The sequence below is a fragment of the Protopterus annectens genome, chromosome 8.part0, assembly GCF_019279795.1.
Source record: "Protopterus annectens isolate FY-2018-M chromosome 8.part0, PAN1.0, whole genome shotgun sequence".
Classification (NCBI taxonomy): Eukaryota; Metazoa; Chordata; order Ceratodontiformes; family Protopteridae; genus Protopterus; species Protopterus annectens.
Window position 1 is genome coordinate 855,464,484 of NC_056741.1, and position 23,711 is coordinate 855,488,194.

General features: G+C 37.4%; 1 protein-coding gene across 5 annotated transcripts in view; it reads right to left on the minus strand.

Moving 5' to 3' along the window:
• L1CAM (L1 cell adhesion molecule) overlaps positions 1-23,711 on the minus strand; it is a 2,005,704-nt gene that overhangs the window by 921,588 nt on the left and 1,060,405 nt on the right. For 4 of the 5 annotated variants that reach the window (XM_044080360.1, XM_044080358.1, XM_044080359.1 and 1 more), the window contains exon 4: positions 23,382-23,396. The exons of the other annotated variant lie outside the window; for it this stretch is intronic. In XM_044080360.1, coding sequence (XP_043936295.1) covers positions 23,382-23,396 — 15 coding nt within the window. The remainder of the gene's footprint in view (positions 1-23,381; positions 23,397-23,711) is intronic. 5 annotated transcript variants of the gene reach the window in all.

The window sequence follows — 23,711 nt, forward strand, 5'->3', positions numbered from 1 at the left end:
GCACTTTGTTTTTGCCAAAGGGGATGACTATACACTTTTTGGCATTTAGCTTGAGGCCATGGCTCTGGCACCAGTCATCTGCGAACTTGGTCAGCCACAGTCCTTCTATGTTGGCCTGTACCTCCGAGAAATATATACCGAACAAGAGAGGTCCCAGGACTGAGCCTTGTGGGACGCACTTGTAACTGGTTTGGTGTCTGACATGGCTCCAGCAATTCTAACCATGTGGGTTCTGTCCTTAAGCCAGTTTGCAACCCATCTAGTGACACAGGGGTTTATATTTAAGCTGGTGAGCTTATCTATAATGCCCGAGTGGGGTATTGTATCGAAGGCTTTTGCGAGGTCCAGGTAGGCTGTGTGGACCACCTTCCCCTCGTCAATGGCCTTGGTGACTGTTTCAAAGAAATTGACCAGGTTTAAGAGGCAGGATCTGCCCTTAACAAAGCCGAACTGGGTAGGATCCAGTGTCTGTAGGTCCCCAATATCTTTATTTATGAGGTCCATGATGATCCTTTCCATAGCTTTGCAGACCAAGCTAGTCAGGCTTATGGGGCAATAGTTTCCAGGATCCGTTGAGGCACCACCTTTGTGGAGAGGGACCGCTGTTGCTCTATGCCACTCTTTGGGTACATATCCTGTAGTAAGGCTGAGATTGAACAGTAGTTTTATGTTTGGGTTTAGCTCTTCTTGGAGTTCATGTAGGACGCAGCCCGGGACACCGTTTGGTCCCATTGATGCTGTGTTTTTTGCTTTGGGGAGGGTGGCTCTTACTTGAGCATCTGAGATGTCAGGGGGGCAGCACTCTGCTGGGATAGATATTTGCCCTTTTGGTGGGGGGGGGAGTTTGTGCTGAACCTGTCAGCTAGGATGTTGGCAATGTCTGTAGGTTCAGTGTATTTTTTGTCATTTTCGACTAATTCTGAGCATACCTGGGAATTCCCACCCAGGTTCCTAACATAAAGCCTTGTGATTATCCTTAGTGTCCTGTGTAATTTTTCTCTCGAAGCTGGCCTTAGACAATTTTATGAGTGCCCGTATTTTTTTGCTAATACTGATCAGAGATGCCTTCCCTTTTTGGGATTTTGCTCTATCATGTAGTAGCTTCTTCCTTCTACTGTATAGTTTGTTTATGGCTGGGGTCCACCAGACAGGACGCCTGCCTTTGGAGGATTGGGTCTTGGTTTTATTTGGGATTGCATGATCCATGCATTCCTGAAGGTATTCATAGAATGTGTTTATAAAGGATTCTGCGGTCTGGGCCATATTTTCCACAGGCCCGGGGGCTTTGAAGGATTCCACCTCAGTTTTGAGGAGTGTGAAATTTGCTTTAGAAAAGTTTTTCACTGTGGTTTTTTGGGCAGGGGGTGGGGGTCGGGATGTGAATATCCAGTGAGATTAGTTTATGGTCTGATCTTACCAGTGAGGGATACACTTCTGGTCTGGAGCATAGAGCCCCCATGTTGGTGATGATCAGGTCCAGTATGTTTTCCCCTCTTGTGGGAGTGGTAACAAGTTGTTCCATAGCATTTGAGTTTATAAATTCTAGGAACCTTTGGGCTATGGTGTTGGAGCTAGAGTAATGCTCCCAGTCTATGTTTGGGTAGTTGATGTCGCCCAATATAATGGTGTTTGGAGAGACCTTCATATTTTCCAGTGTTCTCAGGAAGGCCGAGTGGGGTTCCTGGGTTTGGGAGGGTGGTCTGTAGCAGGCTATAAACTGGAAAGCAGTTTTACCCATTGTTAGTTGCACATGGATAGTCTCTGATGCTTCGTGCTGTGCCACCAACCTGGAGGTGTGGGTATCTTTGACGAATATTGATACTCCCCCTCCTTTTCTGGTTCGGTCCAAGTTTTGAGGCCGAAAAGCATGGTATGAGGTATAACCTGGTAGTGCTGGGGTGCTCTCTGGAGCCTTGAACCAGGTTTCTGTTACTGCACAGATATCGATGTTCTCCATGCTAAGGAGAGTTTCGAGTGCATGCATCTTGAGGTTTAGACTTCTGGCATTGAGTAGCATTACTCTTAGTTTCTTATCCCTTGTGATACCTATGGAGGTGGGTTTGTCTTTTGAGCCTTGCCTAAAAAAGGCACTATGGGGGTTGCAAGAGCCTTTGCCAATATCCGAAAGCCCAGGGGTGACAGGTGCAAGCCGTCCCTAGCGAAGCATCGTGGCTTGTCGAGCATGTCATCCCAGGCTGACAGGCATTGGATCCCCTTTGAATGACACCAATACTTAAGCCAATTGTTGAAATTGATCATCTTGTCTTCATATTGTGGCATCATTCTTGGTTAAGGTAAGATGCTACTCAAGGTCAGGGTCATACCGGCCTGGGCTACATGCTCAGAGAGCTCCTTTATGTCTCTTTTCATGTAGTCCAGGGAGGTATGTCTCAGGTCATTCACACCAGCATGGACAATAACTGAGTCATATTTGTACTTGCCTTGGAGTGACCTGAGTGCTTGTGTTATGTGGTGGATCCTAGCACCCGACAGGCAGCTTGCCGTGACCTTCTCCTTGTTCAGCCTGGTGAGGGGGACGTCAGTGTGCCTGACGATAGAGTCACCTATTACAAGTGTATCAAGTGTGTTGTTTAGCCTTAAGGGCTGTGACTGTTCAGCACACTGGCTTTGTGAGCTATGTGTTCCATGTGTTTTGTTTTGGGGTAGCGGTTGCATGGGTGTCTGCTTTGGAGGTCTCTGCTGCTTAGGCAGATTTTTATTTAGAGCCTCCGAGTATGTTTTTGTGTGTTTATGTGTTTGGTTTGCTGTCGTGGTAGGTCTATGTGAGACTGGAATTGTAGTGAGTGTGGTTTCCTTCTCCTCTTGAATGGTTAAGCCAGTACTGACTTGACAGAGCTTAGCCTCCAGTTTGGCTATATGGTTGCATCTCTCACATGTGTTGGAATTTGTTGGGAGGAGGAGAGGGTTGTTTGTCTACATGAGGCAGTTGTAACATTGCCTCAAGATTCCCAGATTCACCAGTTGGACCGGAGAGGAGATTGACAACTGACTTTTGGACATGCTAGAATAGTACTGGGAATTCCTTTATAATTGAAAAAAAGGACAATGGGGAACAAGGTACTCAAGGGGAGTTTGTGAGGGTGTAGTGCTTTTAATTTTTTAGTGCTGACTTATATAATTGCTTTAGTGAGCAAGTGCCAGGCTTCAGAGTAGGAATAGGGTGTTTATTATGAGAACTAGATCAGTTCTGAGGGAAAAAGTGAAGAGCAGACTTTGTGAAGCTGAGAATGGTTTAAACCCAATTAAACGGAGCTGCCTGATGCTGCGCTATGCACAAAATCGCGCAAAGCCACGCCAAAGTGGGTTTTATACAGGGCATTTTATAGTTCTACCAAATTTGTGAACTACCACATATGGTCCATTGTTGATAAACTTACAAACCCCACAGGAACCACATTTACTCATACAAGAACTCTGGTATACACTTGCACTATTGTCCATCTCCATTAATTCCTTAAGATTTTTACCTCGGCTATAAGTGATAGTGGGTTTAATACCCAGTATGTTGATAGTGTCCTTATTGAACACACTCTGCCATGTATCCCATAGAATGAACTTGATTTGTCCTGCAATTGGATTGTATGGTAAAATCATTGCCCTTCTATTACTTTCTTTAGCAACATCACTGCTAGAAATAGCTCTCGTACCTGTTTTCATCAACCCTCCTTTTAATATGGGTTTAAATTTTCCTTTTAATCTCTATTTCAGAGCGAATGTCATGTAGGATGTCCATAGGATATCCTCACTCGGAAAACATGTTAACTAACTTGGTGAGCTCTGTTTCAAACAAACTGTCTTCACTCAATAGTCTCGAAAGTCTCACCATTTGACCCTTAATTATGTTCTTTTTCTGATAAAAAGGATGGCAACTTTTAAAATGTAAAAAGGAATTAGAATATGTTTTTTTCCAATATAAACCTGATTGTAACATGTTCTTTTCCTTATCATACAACAAAAGAAGGTCTAAATAATCACAAGTCTCTTTGTTTAATTTATAGGTGAACTTTAAAAATGATGTAGTAGTATTGATATATTCAATAAATTCATAGACCTCTTCTTCTGGTCCGCTCCAAAAAATCAAAATATCATCCAGGAAGCACAAATATAATTTTATATTGTTCATAAACTTGGAAGTGAAAACGTGTTGCATTTTCCAGTCTGCCAACACCAAGTTGGCATAGACTGGTGCACACTTTGCTCCCATTGCTACTCCTGTTGTCTGTTTAAAAAACTCACCTTCAAATGAGAGAAAATTGTTGCACAAAACAGTTTCTACAAGATCAACTATCAAACTGACCTTAACTTTATGATAATCACTATATTTGGCCAAACAGTTACTGAACATTTCAAGGCCTTGATCGTGTGGTATAATGGAGAATAAATTAATTGCATCAATAGTCACCATCACAAATTTTTTGTCCATAATTATACTGTTAATTACTTCTAAACTGTGCCAAGAGTCTCTCAAAATATGTGGAAATTTATTCAAAGTTTGTTTGCTATGAAAATCAACAAAGGAAGCCATAGCTTCTGTTTTCGATCCCCTTGCTGACACTATCGGACAAAACGGTGGATGTCTGGGGTTTTTATGAATTTTTGGAATCCCAAATATTGATGGTATAACTGGGAAATCTACTAACAAATATTCATATTCGTTTTTGTCAATAATTCCCTCCATCAGCCACTCATATAAGTGCCAATCGATCTTTGCATATGCTCTGTTGATGTCGTTCTTGGATACTCTTGTGTACGTAAGACTATCGTTTAACAAATTTTACTTACTATTAGTGTAGTCTATATTAGACATGACCACAACCACACCCCTTTACCAGGTTTCATTACTCTATAATTCTTATTAGTTGTTAATTCTTCAAGACAGAATCTTTCACCTGAGGTGAGGTTGTCGTCCATGTTGTTCTTCTTTTCAAGTAATCTCCTAATTTGTGATTCACACATTTGCTCAAACAAGTGAATATTTGGGTTCACAGGGAGAATAAATACACTTGACCTCTTAAGTGATATACATCTATCTACCCGTGGACTAAAGTTTTTAGAAAAAAACATACAAATATTCAGTTGCCTAGTGTACAATTTGAGGTTCAATAAAATTTTTGCCACCTCGTACCTGAACATGGGAACAAATTTAAAACCCTTTTTAAATAGGGTCAAATGATCTTTTTTCAACTGTAAATCAGTGAAATTGTATATACACATATTGTCAAACTTAATACAATGGCACTCAAGTCTAGTGCCAATTTCTTGTTCATTACATGTCACATTTAAATCCACAATATGGTCTAATACTTGGCTGCTAAGATCATATTCAGCATTAGGTTCACAAAATTCCTCATTAGAATTTAAAAACATATTAGAACCATCATCGTCCACATGATCACAAATTACATAACTACAGTCATAGGGCAATTCAACAGAATATAAACTATTAGTCACTGCAGATTCATTATTGACAGTCATCTCAAAATTAAAGTCAATGTTGAAATTATTAGCGTCAATTAATTGTTTCTCTGTGACCATCTCCGATGAACAGGTGGTCTCTGTCCTCTCCCCCTGACCTGTTCTTGCTGGATTGTGGCCTGGTTGCACTCCCGAATTCTTTCTGAGCACCTTACTGGGAAATTCTCTAAAAAAATCACCATTTTCATTTTCACTGAAATTATCTGTGTTGTCCACCATAACATCATCGTTCATTGTACCATTAAACCCAGAACAATTAGAAAAATTGTGAGTGGTGTGTCCCGCACTTTTATTAACCAATTCTAGTCTAGCAACACTGTTTTTATACTCTTTGAAATGGGCAAACACTTGGTTACTGGCATAATCTTTACTGTCCCTATTTAATTTATCAGATTTGATAGCCAGTCCCTTGTTTGCAAATGAATCAATGTCCAAAAAATTTTTATCAAATTTGTTCTTGTTAAATTCAAACAATAAATCTTTAGTGATACTACTGTTAATATGATCCAATTCATCTTTTAGTGTATCTATTAAGCGATTATTATTGTGAATAACCATACCTGTGCGATTGAAAAGTGCAGTCAATTCCTGGAACCCCTCAGTACCAACCTCGAATCCCATAGGTAGTTTGAACAACCTTAGCCCCTTGGGCACTTGCTGCAATTCGATCGATCTTTCAAGATAAACATTGTCCATCTGTAGCAACTTAAACTTTCTCAATTTCGATTCAAACATGGCAAGTTGTGACTTAAGAGTGCCGCTATTTACTGTGTTAACTGTTCCTGATGCCCAATTGATGGTTGGTGGGGCCAACATAGTGCCTAAGTTCCTCGGAAAGTCTGCATTGACTTTTTTGTGTTGTTTAAATGAAATGGGCCCTGGGTCCTTAGCTGACCTGTTGTTCTCTAATTCCACAGTCTCCCTAGGTGTTGTGTCACGCACCGAAGTACTGAGGGGCGTGTGCATAGTATATAACAATGCCTGCGGCTCGGTCAAAATTACTTCTTCGGAATTCTCTGCATTTAAACTTTTGCCACACAAGCCTTTGTTTTGAAACATTTGAATCAATTTCTGCGTTAATTCAACTTATTGTACCATAAGTGGTTCCATAGTCAATCTAGGTGGCAATCCCCTCTTAAGGAAGTGCAGTCAGCAATTCGTAACAAACTACACCAATCAACTGAGCATGAACTAAACTAGTAAATTTGACCAGACTGAAGTCCCAAAACATGAAATGCTTTAATGGTTGACCACAGAATAAATATACAATGATAATAGTACTAAGCGCTTTCACCCGTGATTTTAACCGGGTTTCTTCAGAGTAAAATCGTTACCACAGCAAAAAACTTTTTAAATAGTATGAGTCATACACACACCTCCCTCTTACAACCAGTCACAAACAACATCAATTGTTGGTAATGAAACAGTTCACAAAACACCTTCATGTTTTCCTACAAGTTACATTATACTAATTCGCAAAATCAATTGTTTTAAACAATTGTTTTAAACACACAAAATTCAAATGCATCCATTTAAAATTACAACTTAAAAATAATAATAATAAAATGTGACCAAAAAACCTATTAAAACTATTAACTACAATAAAAATACAATAAAAATATATGTATATACTATTGAATCCATACCTTCCTACTAGCAACAATCTAATAGTAAAAATGAATAAAATTTTAGTAAATATACTTACTTTGTTAATATAATAGATACAATTAAATTAATCAGCTAAATACAATAAGATCTTAATTTTAAAATACTAGAGATTGAAATATGGTCATTGATTCCCGGGGGTTTTGATGCATCAAGTCTAAGTTGCCATAGACATTGTTTTACCTCAAGTAAAGTCTTGACATCACCCCCTCTATCATTATATGGGACTCTATCTACCACAAAAAATATACATTTGTTGAAATTCGAACAGGACTGACTATGCATATATAAAGCATTGGAACTTTTTCTGTTTTTAATATCTCTTATGTGTTCATTAATTCTTAACCTTAGTTTTCTAATGGTTTTCCCTATATAAAATGTTGGACAACTCAAACAGGTAGCAATGTATATCACCATTTTCGTATTACACTTGACATAACCTGGGCATTTTATAGTTCTACCAAAATTGTGAACTACCACATATTGTCTGTTGTTGATAAACTTACAAACCCCGCAGAACCACATTTACTCATACAAGAACTCTGGTATATACTTGCACTATTGTCCATCTCCATTAATTCCTTAAGATTTTTACCATAAGTGATAGTGGGTTTAATACCCAGTATGTTGATAGTGTCCTTATTGAACACACTCTGCCATGTATCCCGTAGAATGGACTTTATTTGTCCTGCAATTGGATTGTATGGTAAAATCATTGCCTTTCTATTACCTTCATTAGAAACATCACTACTAGAAATAGCTCTCATACCTGTTTTCATCAACCCTCCTTTTAATATGGGTTTAAAAACTGTTTTCCTTTTAATCTCTATTTCAATGCGAATGTCATGTAGGATGTCCATAGGATATCCTCGCTCGGAAAACATGTTAACTAACTTGGTGAGCTCTGTTTCAAACAAACTGTCTTCACTCACTAGTCTTGAAAGTCTCACCATTTGACCCTTAATTATGTTCTTTTTCTGATAAAAAGGATGGCAACTTTTAAAATGTAAAAAGGAATTAGAATATGTTTCTTTCGTGACACAACACCTAGGGAAATTGTGGAATTAGAGAACAACAGGTTGGCTAAGGACGCTGGCCCATTTCATTTAAACAACGCAAACAAAGTCAATGCAGACTTTCCAAGGAACTTAGACAATATGTTGACCCCACCAACCATCAATTGGGCATCAGGAACAGTTAACACAGTAAGTAGCGGCACTCTTAAGGCACAACTTGCCATGTTTGAATCGAAACTGAGAAAGTTTAAGTCGCTACAGATGGACAATGTTTATCTTGAAAGATCGATCAAATTGCAGCAAGTGCCCAAGGGGCTAAGGTTGTAACTACCTATGGGATTCGAGGTTGGTACCAAGGGGTTCCAGGAATTGACTGCACTTTTAAATCACACAGGTATGGATCTTCTGCAAATTATTATTCGCAATAATAATCACTCAATAGATACACTAAAAGATGAATTGGATCATATTAAAGTAGTATCACTAAAGATTTATTGTTTGAATTTAATAAGAACAAATCTGATAACATTTTTTTGGACATTGATTCATTTGTAAATAAGGGACTGGCTATCAAATCTGATAAACTAAATAGAGACAATAAAGATTACGTCAGTAACCAAGTGTTTGCTCATTTCAAAGAGTATAAAAACAGTATTGCTAGACTAGAATTGGTTAATAAAAGCGCGGGACACAGCAATCACAATTTTTCTAATTTTTCTGGGTTTAATGGTACAATGAACGATGATGTTATGGTGGACAACACAGATAATTTCAGTGAAAATGAAAACAATGATTTTTTCGAAAGTTTTCCGGTAAGGCACTCAGAAAGAATTCGGGAGCGCAACCAGGCCACAGTCCAGCAGGAACAGTTCAGGGGGAGAGGACAGAGACCACCCATTTGTCGGAGATGGTCACAGAGTAACAATTAATTGACACTAATAATTTCAACATTGACTTTAATTTTGAGATGACTGTCAATAATGAATCTGCAGTGACTAATGATTTATATTCTGTTGAATTGCCCTCTGACTGTAGTTATGTAATTTGTGAGCATGTGGACGAAGATGGTTCTAATATGTTTTTAAATTCTAATGAGGAATTTTGTGAACCTAATGCTGAATACGATCTTAGCAACCAAGTATTAGATCATTTTGTGGATTTAAATGTGACATGTAATGAACAAGAAATTGGCACCAGAATTGAGTGCCATTGTATTAAGTTTGATAATATGTGTATATACAATTTCACTGATTTACAGTTAAAAAAAGATCATTTGACCCTATTTAAAAAGGGTTTTAAATTTGTTCCCATGTTCAGGTACGAGGTGGCAAAAGTTTTATTGAACCTCAAATTGTACAGTAGGCAATTGAATCTTTGTATGTTTTTTTCTAAAAACATTAGTCCACGGGTAGATACATGTATATCACTTAAGAGGTCACGTGTATTTATTCCCCCTGTGAACCGAAATATTCACTTGTTTGAGCAAATGTGTGAATCACAAATTAGGAGATTACTTAAAAAGAAGAACAACATGGATGACAACCTCATCTCAGGTGAAAGATTCTGTCTTGAAGAAGTAACAACTAATAAGAATTATAAAGTAATGAAACCTGATAAAGGGGGTGGGGTTGTGGTCATGTCTAACATAGACTACACTAATAGTATGTTAAATTTGTTAAATGATAGTCTTATGTACACAAGAGTATCCAAGAACGAAGTCAACAGACCATATGCAAAGATTGATTGGCACTTATACGGGTGGCTGATGGAGGGAATTATTGACAAAAACGAATATGAATATTTGTTAGTAGATTTCCCAGTTATACCATCAATATTTGGGATTCCAAAAATACAGAAAAACCCCAGACATCCACCGTTTTGTCCGATAGTGTCAGCAAGGGGATCAAAAACAGAAGCTATGGCTTCCTTTGTTGATTTTCATAGCAAACAAACTTTGAATAAATTTCCACATATTTTGACAGACTCTTGGCGCTGTTTAGAAGTAATTAACAGTATAATTATGGACAAAAAATTTGTGATGGTGACTATTGATGTGATTAATTTGCTCTCCATTATACCACATGATCAAGGCCTTGAAATGTTCAGTAACTGTTTGGCCAAATATAGTGATTTTCATAAAGTTAAGATCAGTTTGATAGTTGATCTTGTAAAAACTGTTTTGTGCAACAATTTTCTCTCATTTGAAGGTGAGCTCTTTAAACAGACAACAGGAATAGCAATGGGAGCAAAGTGTGCACCAGCCTATGCCAACTTGGTATTGGCAGACTGGGAAATGCAATAAGTTTTCACTTCCACGTTTATGAACAATATAAAATTATATTTGCGCTTCTTGGATGATATTTTGATTTTTTGGAGTGGACCAGAAGAAGAGGTGTACGAATTTATTGAATATATCAATACTACTACATCATTTTTAAAGTTCACCTATAAATTACACAGAGACGTGTGATTACTTAGACCTTCTTTTGTTGTATGATAAGGAAAAGAACATGTTGCAATCAGGTTTATATTGGAAAAAAACATATTCTAATTCCTTTTTACATTTTAAAAGTTGCCATCCTTTTTATCAGAAAAAGAACATATTTAATGATCAAATGGTGAGACTTTCAAGACTAGTGAGTGAAGACAGTTTGTTTGAAACAGAGCTCACCAAGTTAGTTAACATGTTTTCCGAGTGAGGATATCCTATGGACATCCTACATGACATTCGCTCTGAAATAGAGATTAAAAGGAAAACAGTTTTTAAACCCATATTAAAAGGAGGGTTGATGAAAACAGGTATTTCTAGTAGTGATGTTGCTAATGAAGGTAATAGAATGGCAATGATTTTACCATACAATCCAATTGCAGGACAAATCAAGTCCATTCTATGGGATACATGGCAGAGTGTGTTCAATAAGGACACTATCAACATACTGGGTATTAAACCCACTATCACTTATAGCCGAGGTAAAAATCTTAAGGAATTAATGGAGATGGACAATAGTGCAAGTGTATACCAGAGTTCTTGTATGAGTAAATGTGGTTCCTGTAGGGTTTGTAAGTTTATCAACAATGGACAATATGTGGTAGTTCACAATTTTGGTAGAACTATAAAATGCCCAGATTATGTCAACTGTAATGCAAAAATGGTGATATACATTGCTACCTGTTTAAGTTGTCCAACATTTTATATAGGGAAAACCGTTAGAAAACTTAGGTTAAGAATTAATGAACACATAAGAGATATTAAAAACAAAAAAAGTTCCAATGCTTTATATATGCATAGTCAGTCCTGTTCGAATTTCAACAAATTTATATTTTTTGTGGTAGATAGAGTCCCATATAATGATAGAGGGGGTGATGTCAAGACTTTACTTGAGGTAAAAAAATGTCTATGGCAACTTAGACTTGATGCATCAAAACCCCCGGGAATTAATGACCATATTTCCATCTCTAGTATTTTAAAATTAAGATCTTATTGTATTTAGTTGATTAATTTAATTCTATCTATTATATTAACAAAGTAAGTATATTTACTAAAATTGCATTCTTTTTTACTATTAGATTGTTGCTAGTAGGAAGGTATGAATTGAATAGCATATACATATATTTTTATTGTATTTTTATTGTATTTAATAGTTTTAATAGGTTTTTTGGTCACATTTTATTATTATTATTTATTGTTAAGTTGTAAATTTAAATGGATGCATTTGAATTTTGTGTGTTTAAAAGAATTGTTTAAAACAATTGATTTTGCTAATTAGAATAATGTAACTTGTAGGAAAACATGAAGGTATTTTGTGAACTGTTTCATTACCAACAATTGATGTTGTTTGTGATTGGTTGTAAGAGGGAGGTGTGTGTATGACTCATACTATTTAAAAAGTTTTTTGATGTGGTAATGATTTTACTCTGAAGAAGTCTGGTTAAAATCATGGGTGAAAGTGCTTAGTAGTATTATCGTTGTGTATTTATTCTGTGGTCAACCATTAAAGCATTTCGTGTTTTGGGACTTCAGTCTGGTCAAATTTACTAGTTTAGGTCATGCTCAGTTTATTGGTGTAGTTGGTTCTGTATATTTAGTGCAATTGTGCTCTAACTCAGGGCAGATCTGAGTGTTGCCATTGAGATTCTTGACATAGCTATAGAATGCTTTGTGGTTGTCTTTAGAGTCAGTGGTGATTTTGTTTTTGTAACCAGCTTTGGAGGATATTATGAGACATCTCAGCTTCTTACTGAGGCTGACCAGGGAGTTCCTCCAATCATGGGATTTTACTCTTTTTTTGCAACAGTTTCTTTCTTCTGTTGCAGAGTTTGTTTATGGCAGGGGACCACCAGATTGTCTTTCTTTTTTTGGAGGATAGCATCTTGGTTCTGTTAGGGATTGCATGATCCATGCACTTGTGAAGTGCTTATAAAGTGGTTTTGTGTAGGATTGAGCAGTCATACCTTTATTGTCCGTCAGCATGCGTGTCGTGAAGTTTGCCACTTCTGTCTTTAGAAGTGTAAAGTTGGCTTTGGAGAATTTTTTTATGGTGGTTTCCCTAATGGGGGATGGAGAGGGATGTGGATGTCTAGGGTGATTAGTTTATGGTCGGATCTGACCAATGAGAAATTGACCTCTGGTGTGGAGCACCGGTTGCCCATGTTGGTAATAACCAGGTCTGGGATATTGCTGCCCCTGGTGGGGGTGTGGATAAGTTGATCCAAGGCATTGGAATTTATGAATTCCAGAAAACATTGAGCACAAGAGTTGGCACATGAGTAGTTTTCCCAGTTACTGGTGGGGTAGTTGAAATCGCCCATTGTTAGGTTGTACCCTAATATTTTCCAGTGTATCAAGAAATGAGGAGTGGGAATCCTGGGGCATGGTGGGGGATCTGTAGCAAGCTACAATTTGGATTGCGGTGTTGCCAAGAGTTAGTTGCACTTGGATAATCTCGGATGCATTATGCTGAGCAACTAGCTTGGAGGTGTGGATATCCTTAATGAATATGGACACACCTCTGCCTTTAGTGTTTTGGTCCAGGTTAGGTGGTTGAAAGGTGTGGTATGAATTATACACACCACAAAATCCAGTCCACAGACACGAAACCACTCAGCTCGAACAGAGGACGAGACACTGATGTCAACTGACAAAATATTTATTAATCCAAACACATAAACGAACCAGCCAACTGCTGTAGAACAGTAGAATGCAAAAACTGGTTAAGCGCTTTCATCCGATTAATTCAGACTTCCTCAGAACCAATGAAAGCTCACTAATAGCCTTAATTTATAACATATTTTGGTGCCAAAAACATATAATTTTTACTTTAAAATAGTCATCAAATACAATATCTTGTACAAATATGAATATATGAATTTAACACACAAGCATATCCATAACCAAACAATAAAAATATGATGTTAAAAACTACTTAAAAACTTCCTAATATATATATATAATAAATACAATTCTAAATAATCTCTTTTGACTGATATATCTATACATAATTTATGGAAAATCCACTGGGTTAAATGTAATGAATAACAATAAAAATGCATACATGAATGAATGTGCTAAATCTAAACTACTCTATAATACTAACTATTCTATTTCATTAATAAAAAGGGTTTTAAACTGATGTATTCATTGATGCCAGGGGCAGTGGTGGCATCAAGCATAATCTGCCATTTACTTTCCAATAAATTAAGATATACTTTCCAATTACCCATATCAAATGATGTCTCGACTTTATCTATAATAGTAAACTTAAATGTATGTTTTTTCCCCTTATCAATCGCATGTCTGCTAAGTGCATTTTTGATGTCACCTTTTTCTACTTTGTAGGTGTGTTCATAAATGCGAGTTTTTAATTTTCTTTCGGTCTTCCCTACATAATAAGCTGAACAGCATGTGCATGTGGCGAGGTAAACCACCCTCTGAGTGTTACAATTCCCTGTTAAACATCTACACTTGCTTTTCATACCATTATGTTGGACAATAATTTTACTCTCATTAATATATTTGCACTGTCCACATTTGTTAGTACCCTTTTTGTAATTACCTATATTGTTAGTATATGATCCACTTTCCAAAATCTTTTTAATATTTTTAGATGTTTTTAATACTACTACGGGTTGATTCCCAACAATAGTGCCAATCGTCTCTGTACTAGTTAGTAACTGCCAATGTTTTCGTAAAATCTCTTTTACAATGTTAATATATGCATTAAACATAATGACGCAAACCTTCCTGTTCTCATGTATATTTATTACTTTGTTAGGTCTGATTTTCCCTAAGAGAGGTGGGTACTTATTACCCCACTGATTTTTAACATACTCAACTACGTCATCAAGCATTCTTTTGGGATATTCATGATCAGCAAACAACTTATAAATAAGATTGAGTTCATTCACCATATCTTCCCTTGATGATGACATCCAGGCCGCACGGATACACTGCCCCTTTACAACATTCTTGAAAATATGTGGAGGATGGTTACTCCCATATTGGATGTAATCATTCGAGAATGTTGGCTTCCTGTATAATTTGGAAGAAAAACCACCAACTTCTTTACTAATATAAGTGTCCAGGTATGGTATTCCTTCCTGACTGGTTTGGAATGTAAATTGCAAGAATTCAGTCGTACTATTTATATACGTAATGAATTGAGGTATAATATTACTCGGTCCATTCCACACTATGAATAAATCATCCAAAAATCTGGTGTAGAGAGGTATATATTTGTAATATTCACTAGTGAATACAAAATTTTGCTCCCACTCTAACATAACCATATTGGCAAATATGGGTGCACAAGAAGCACCCATAGCAACCCCTCTAGTTTGTCTAAAGAATTCTCCTAGGTATTGAATATAATTGTGATCTAGGATGAGACTCATCATATCGACTATAAGGTTTATCTTATCCCATGTTAACCCAGAGAACTTCCGCATACTGTTGCTAAAATATTCTAATCCAATGGTATTCGGTATACATGAGAATAAATCCTTGACATCAATAGTGATCAGCGTAATATCCTCTCTCCAGATGTCTGGTGTCAGTTTGCTTAAAAAATCCCAGGAATCTTTTATCAAATGTGGGACATTAGTGTAAATATGCTTAGTCCAATGATCAATAACAACCCCGATATTGAAAGTTTTTGATTGAGATCCAGATATAATAGGTCTGAAAGGGGGTTTATTCATGCTTTTGTGCATTTTTGGCCATCTTGGGATGTTCAATTCTAATAAAATTGTATATGTCATTGGTAATACGGTTGTCCAATAGATACTCTTCAATAACCAAATCAATCCTGTGATAACCTATATTGATTTGGTTGATGGACACTTCCTCATAATTACCAGATTGGTACAAAATCTCATGTATCTCTTTTTGATACTGTAATGTGTCAAAAATTATGATACCCCCCCCCCCCCTTTATCTGGCTTCATAATGCGAATGCTCTTATTGTTAATGATACTGTCTAGAGTATTCCTCTCTTCCTTTGTTAAATTGTCATGAAACACATTGGCCAAACAATTTTTCTTTTTTATGTTATAATTTAATTCATATATCTCCCTGCATACGATACGACTTTCTCAAATGCATGCACAAATGGGTTAGCCACCGGAACATACGTACTTGGTTTAACTAATCTCTGTTGCTGAAACTTGGCTTCATTAACTTTATATTTGTCAAAAAATTGAACTGCCAGGTTAAGCCGTCTACAAAACAATTTAATTTCTTTGATGGTATCATATAAATTGAAACCTGTACTGGGTATATATTTCATACCTTTTCCGAATAATAAATAAAAGCTTTCAGTAATTGTAAAATCTGTATAATTATATACTTTTAATCCATTATACGTGTGTATCTGTGGAATGTTTGCTTCAATATCATTTGTAATGCACTCTGGAATGTTTCTTGTTCCTTGAGTTAGAATACTATCACCATCTGAGTTAACATTAATATGACAAATCAAAGCCTTAGCATCCTTTATCTTCACAATATCCTTCACTACCTTCTCTGCATAGATTTTGGGGCTGGATAGTACCTCCCCCCTTGAAAATTTGTATCGGCATTAAACCTTTGATTTTTTCCTTTTCCTGTATGTTGGATATCAAAAGCATCCATGTCTTCTCTATTACTCTGTGGCCACACATAAGCTCTCCCTATTTTATATTGCTCAGTATCCCTGTCAAACTTATGCTATTGTTTGCAATAAGAAATTGTTTGGAATATAATTCATGCCATTGTTCAAAATCTGTATCTTGTAGTATATCTTCATTTAGTGTTTCTAATTCATTAAATAGCACCATAATTTTCTCATCATTATATTTCATAATTAATTTGATATACATAAACCCAAAATTATCAAACAATTTATTAAAATCTTGTATCACTGTAGAGTTATATACAATTCCTAATGGCAGTTTAAAAAAGCGTAGACCTTTCGGAATTAATTGTGCTTTCAAACATTTGTCTAAATAAGCGTTATCAATTTTAGCACTTTTCAACTGAATCAATTTTTTCCCTAATGCATAAATTTTAGATTTGATTCCCTCTGGTGCATATCTGTAAACATTTTTATTAATAACATTGTGTCTATCTGTTTTATCCAAAAAATCAATTTCATCAGATATAAACTCACGAAACACTTCGTTATGTTTGTGAACATTGTCCTTATTGTTTCCTATAGTTTTATGTCCAAGAGCTCTTTTAGTAGTATTCAAATTAGTAAAATTAGGACTTGAAACAATGTTAACAGTACCTTTAGATCTCTCAGTACCTTTCCCGGTAATATGTGAATATGTTTTGATGTTCTCACGTTGTTTAGGACGTGCTCCAAGACGTTGGTTCACGTTGTTTAGGACGTGCTCCAAGACGTTGGTTTTCTCTGGAATGATGAAATAAGCTGAAATCAAAAGTGAATTCAGCTTCCGGCATACCTGTTTCATTAGTTTCCTTCAAGTCCACTTGTGCGGTTTTAATTTTTTCACTACACATAACTTGCCCATTTGGGATGTCAATAGAACTGTTAAGAGAAACTCGCTCAGCTACAAACGCTGAATTCTCCTCCCAGACTGCATAGACGCCGTAAGTTTACCGACCATGTCAAGCAGTCTCTGAACGTCCGTTTGGAGTGTGGTAACTTCTGCACATAATGACGTGAAATCTTCCCTGCTCCATGAAGCCTCAGTGGGGTTCATGTCTGCCATGAGACAACCAAGAAGATACAGTAATACACACCACAAAATCCAGTCCACAGACACGAAACCACTCAGCTCGAACAGAGGACGAGACGCTGATGTCAATTGACCAGGCTAGTCAGGCTTATGGGGTGATAGTTACCAGGGTCAGTTGTGGCCCTTCCTTTGTGGAGTGGAATAACCATCGCTGTGCGCTATTCTATGGGCACGTAGTCCGTGGAGAGGCTTAACAGTGTGTTTAGGTGGGGGGGTTAGTTTGTTCTGTAGTTAGTGCAAGACGCAGCCTGGGACACCATCTGGCCCCATTGATGCTGTGTTTTTGGCTTTTGAAAGGGCTGTTTTCACCTGTGCTTCTGTGATTTCCGGGACACTACACTTTTCCGGTATTGTTGTGGGCCTTTTTAAAGTTGAGAGGGAGGTGAAGTTTGCACTGAATCTATCTGCCAGGATGTTGGCAGTATCAGTAGGTTCAGTATATTTTGTGCTATTTTGCACTAGCTCAGAGCATATCTGTGAGTTGCCACTTAGATTCTTGACATAGCTAAAGAAGGCTTTGTGGTTCGAATCTTTGGCTATTTTTCTTTCAAAGTTAGCCTTGGATGATTTTATGAGGGACCTTAGTTTCTTACTGTTACTGATCAGGGATGTCTTTCCTTCTTGGGATTTGCTTTTTTTCTGTACTAATTTCCTCCTTTTGTTGTATAACCTGTTTATGGCACGGGTCCACCAGACTGGACTGGTTTCCTTCTCTTAGGGGAGTGAGTCTTGGTTTTGCTAGGGATGGCACGATCCATGCATCCTTGTAGGTGCTCATAGAGTGCAATAGTAAAGGATTCTGCATCTTGGGCAGTGTTATCCGTTAGTGTGGGGGCTGTGAAACTTACCACCTCTGCCTTAAGTAAGGTGAGATTTGCTTTAGAAAAGTTTTTCACTGTTTCCTTGGTTGGAGGTGGTGATGGGCTGTGGAAATCCAGAGTGATTAGTTTATGGTCTGATCTAACCAGTGATGGGTTGACCTCCAGTGCGGAACACCTGTCGCCCATGTTGGTGATGATCAGGTCCAATATGTTGTGGCCTCTGGTAGGGGAGTTTACCAGCTGATCCAGGGCATTTGAGTTGATAAATTCCAATAAGCGCTGATCCTGAGAGTTTGTACTCAAGTAGTTTTCCCAGTTAATGGTAGGGTAATTGAAATCACCCAATTTCAGGGTTTTTGGTAGGACCTTCATGTTTTCCAGTGTCTCCAGAAAGGTGGAATGTGGTCCTGGGTCATGGAGGGTGATCTGTAGCAGGCCACAATTTGCATTGCAGATTTGCCCATTGCTAGTTGCACATGGATGATCTCAGAGCTATCATAATGCGCCACTAACTGGAGGTGTGGGTATCCTTGATGAATATGGATACACCCCCTCCTTTTGTTTTTTGGTTCATGTTCTGTGGCTGAAATGTGTGGTATGAGTTGCAGCCCAGTAGTGCTGGAGTGCTCTCTGGAGCCTTGAACCAGGTTTCAGTTACTGCACAGATGTCAATGTTCTCCATACTTAGGAGTGCTTTGAGTGCAAGCATTTTGAGATTTAAACTCCTGGCGTTAAGTATCATAACCCTCATTTTTTTTACTTGTTCTGTTTACAGAGGTGGGTTTGAATTTTGAGCCTTGCCTAAAAAAGGCACTATGGGGGCAGCAAGAGCCTTGGCCAGTATTCGAAAGCCAAGGGGTGACAGGTGCAAGCCGTCTCTTGTGAAGCAACGTGGCTTGTCGAGCATGTCATTCCAGGCTGACAGACACTGGATCCCCTTTGAATGACACCAGAAGCTTAGCCAATTGTTGAAATTGATAATTTTTTCTTTATACAGAGGTATCATTTTTGGTGAGGGCAGGATGCTACTCAGGGTCAGGGTCATACCCGCCTGGGCAACATGATCAGAGAGCTCTTCCATGTCTCTTTTCTGGTCAGGTTCAGGTAAGTGTGCGATTGGGCGTGGGTTAGGTAAGTTAGGGTTAGGGTGCGGGTTAAGTATGTGTGCGATTGTGTGGACGTGAGGGTTAGGGCAGGTTAGGTGAGTTAGGGTTAGGGTGCTGGTCAAGTATGTGTGCGATTGTGTGGACATGAGGGTTAGGGTGGGGTAGGTGAGTTAGGATTAGGATGCGGGTGAGGTGAGTGTGCAATAGTGATAGACCTTAGGGTTAGGGTTTTGGTTAATGTAAGTGGATAGTTAGTGGTGTATATAGAGTTTAGTGTTGGGTTAGATGTAAGATTTTAGGTGTATGTGTGTGGATTGCTGTTTGTTTGGTGTGCTTGTGTTGTGTGTATGTGTTTTGGAACAGTAAATTTTTTCCCAAGGAAAAAATTCACTGTTCTCCATGTTCGATGTTGTAACCGTTCGCTGAATAGGGGTCGATAATAGAACATTCTAAGTTTTGAACCTTCGATGTTCTAATATAGCCCTCAATGAAATGTAGGCTAGCAACTTGCAACTAAACACCTAAAACATAGTTGATTGAGACTAATAGATCAAACAGGCCAATCATTCAACAAGATTTTACAAGGGACATAGCCCCACCCCCTTTGTAGGGAGATAAACTTAATTACTAATGTAAGTAACTCACCAAACCTGAGATTAATTTATGATTAATCTGATAGTTCATTAATTTTGTGTGTCTCCATAGGAGGGAACTGATTACTTTGACATTGAAAGAAATGTACTTATTCTGCCAAGGTGTGATTATGCTCTTATTCTAATTACAAAAGTAGCAGTTGAACATACTAATACCCCAGTTAGAAATGAAGGCATTTCTGTCATAGTACACCAGGGACAAAACTAATGTGTTAGAGAAAGAGGAGGGGATGAGTAACAGTGGGGAACAGAGGGTGAAATGAATGTTAAATTCCTCATAAAAGGGATGCATTTTGTCATAATCTAAATGCAATACAATGAGGTACCAATCAAAGCATAATTATGTAGCTGGCAAAACCCATAATGTGTTGTAAGTGCAAACTAGGACAAAATGAAAAGAATCAGAAAGAGAAAACATGATATGAGTAATACATGATGTTAAGGATTTACAGGAACTCAGCTTAGAGCAAAAGTTAAAAAGTGGATAGAAGAGTGAAAGGGAGGATACATGTGGGTGTCTTAAAGAAGACAACGGGATACTACCCATTTTGAATATGTCTCCAAAGAGTACATGTATTACAGAGTAAACATTCGCTGATGCTTCTGAAACAGAGAAACCATTCCATGTTCTGCTTACTAAAGCAATTCTGCATATATCTGCTTTTGCTTTTGCCATGAAGTTTTAATTATTTATTAAAGTTCTTGATCCAGTTATTAAATATGTCAGCCTTTTTTCCAGGTTATTACTTTGGCTAGGGATCTTGGATTATTTATTAAAGAACTTGACCAATTCATTAAAGTGGACTGACTTTTTCCCAAGCTATAGCACTTTTTTGGTGACTAGAGAAGCTAGACTAGAGGAAATAACCGGGAAAATAACATCTACAAGTTCATTTATTGTATCTGATATGGAAGTCCAGACCTGGAAAGAATACTGTGCAGTATGAAATAATGGAAAAATTTTTTGATGGTGAGACTGAGACTCAAGACAAAAAGAACATTGCTCCATTTTTATAAAAGCATACAAGAAGAAAATTCTATGAATGTTAAGTTTTTTTAGCACAGAAGGACTGACCAAATGTATGCAGTGCTACTATGCTGCTCAGAATATATGAAAATCAGATTGCATACAGAGCAAGCAAATATCTTGCAAGCACTGCTGTGCCAAGCAAGTAACCCCTTCCAGAAAATTCTACAGACTTGGACAAACCTCAATAGATATTATTGTAAGATGTCATCATGGATAAAGATAAAAATGTTAAAGGTCAGCACGGATAAAGTGACACCATGCATTTTGTACACATCAAAAACTGAATTACCACAGATGTAATTTCGTCACAGGATCATGAATATGTATTAAATGGCTGGTCTGTTATAACTTAGCTATGCTTTGCTCCATTCTATTCCTAAAGAGTAGGCTTGGGTGTCAAAGATGAGCATGTATTGTGGGGGGAATAGGGTCATAATTCTGCTACAATGTTATTCTCCAAAATTGAAAGTATTACATTAAACACAGCCTATTATATCCCCAATGAAAAGCTTAACCAAAAACAGAAATGGAAGGAAAAGATTATGTTCTGAGTATTTATGGCAAAGTATTTCTTAGACTAGTCATTTGAACTATGAAGCATATTGGTCCATTCTTTGGAAAAATGCACTTAGTTTTGATAGATGTTGACTCAAAAAAGGGTGGCTGCATTTCTTATGAAATCTACACTTCATGCAACCAATGAAAAATTAAAACAAAGTGCTAAACAGAGTATTTTTGGAATTGTTAGTATGTGATAATGGATCTTGTTGCACATTTTTAAAAACATAAATTGAATTTGTCATGTAACTTCTGTTAGATTTCATGTTTCATCTAATGGCTTAGAAGAAATAGCTGTATACACTCTGAAGAAAGGATTAAGAAAAGTGAAAGGTGAAACAATGAAAAAAAAAGTTACGGTTGTTGTTTAACTAGAGACTTACACCTCACGTGATGACAGGTTAGTTCCGAAATGTGGGACCATGGAGTTTTCTTGATAACACTTTGAAAGGCTGCCGTTTCATTACAGAAATTGTATCTTGTTTATATTTTATACATTATATGTATACTAACTTGCTGAAGATTTGGGTACTGTAGTTAGAAAGTGGTTTAGTACTATGATTATCAAAGTCCTGTCTGTGTTAGATGCATCTGAACTTTGTAAGGTACTCATGGTATAAAATTTGCAGGTTGGCCTAGTGGTGCATTGCTCTGACTCTAGTGCACATGGCCCTGGGTTCAATAATCATACCTCTCAACTGTACAGATTTTCGCAGAATGTCCAGATTTTTGCCTTATATTTTTGGTCCATTTTTCATAAAATTGTGACTTTCTGGCAAATTAGTAGCAAATCACTGAAGACTGAAGTTAGAAAATAATGACAGACATTTGAGTTTTAGACTTCATACCCTTCAGAAAATGCATGCTAATGCAAAACCGGTTATTCTGTCAACTTTCTATGTTTGTAAGAACAATATTTCAAAATTGTCCCTATTTGTACCACTTTTTTAGGCTTTGCCCAGATTTTTTACTCTTAGAGGTTGAGAGGTATGGGTTCAATACTTGGCAGTGGTGTCTTTTTGATCCTATATCCCTTTTCAAGTGCAACCTGGATAACTGGATGGGAAACAGAAAATACACCCCTGCGATTCCACCTGTGTCCCTGATGGACAGGGGCCTTGGGTGCTGACTTGTCTAAACATGGGCTAAACCTTTGGCTAGACTTATAAGGGCCGCAGGGCCAACAGCCTAGTAGCTTCCTATGATCCTATGATAGGTGTGGCAAACCTTGTCCTGTACCTTGTCAGATGATCTCACAAAATGTGCCTATCATTGCAAAATAGGTTTAATTTTTTTGTCTGGCACTGAGTACGGCTATGCTGAAGTACAAAGAAACACAGGACTTGACTGAAAATGGATCCAGCTATATCTAAATGTCCCCCTCTGCCCCATTTTCATTGTCTTGGTTGCACTTCAGAAACAAGCTGACATAAATAACACTAGTCTTAATGGGTCTGCATTGAATTTTGACTTCATGGTCAGGACTTTGCACTTTTGAAAGCAAGAAACAACACTAGACAAACAACAAAACTATATGTAAGATACCAGTGCACGTTAATAAACTACAAGATTCACTTGTATAACACTACAGTGTGCACTAAAGTGCTCCAAAATTGCCTGGTTAGGAAAGAAGTAACAATGCACATTATAAGTGTTGTGTTAAAGGAACATAGCTAGATTTACATGGGTGTGTTATTCTAATAAAAACGTAGTGACTAAGTAAATAACGGGAAACATGCACAAACATTAAGAAACATGCAGACAGACATAAGCATTTAAATATTAAGTTGACTTACAGTTCTGTATTTTGTCTGGAATTCCAAAGGAAGGATTCATGAGCATATTAGGTTTATGGAGGGAAAGGATAGAGAGAAAGAGAGAGGCAAGAAACAGACTGTTAGATTGTTAAAACAAATACATGTCAGAAATACACATACAGACCCATTACAGAATTGCTTCATTATACAGATTGTTTAACATTTACTCCTTTGCAGCATGATCCAAGGAGTGTGACACTCTGAAGTAGGCTCATGGAAGAGCAGTCACTTTAGTTACTGCATCATAATTTGAGTCTCACATTCAAACCACAGAGAAGTTACTGATTCAGTTTAACAAATGAAACTAAA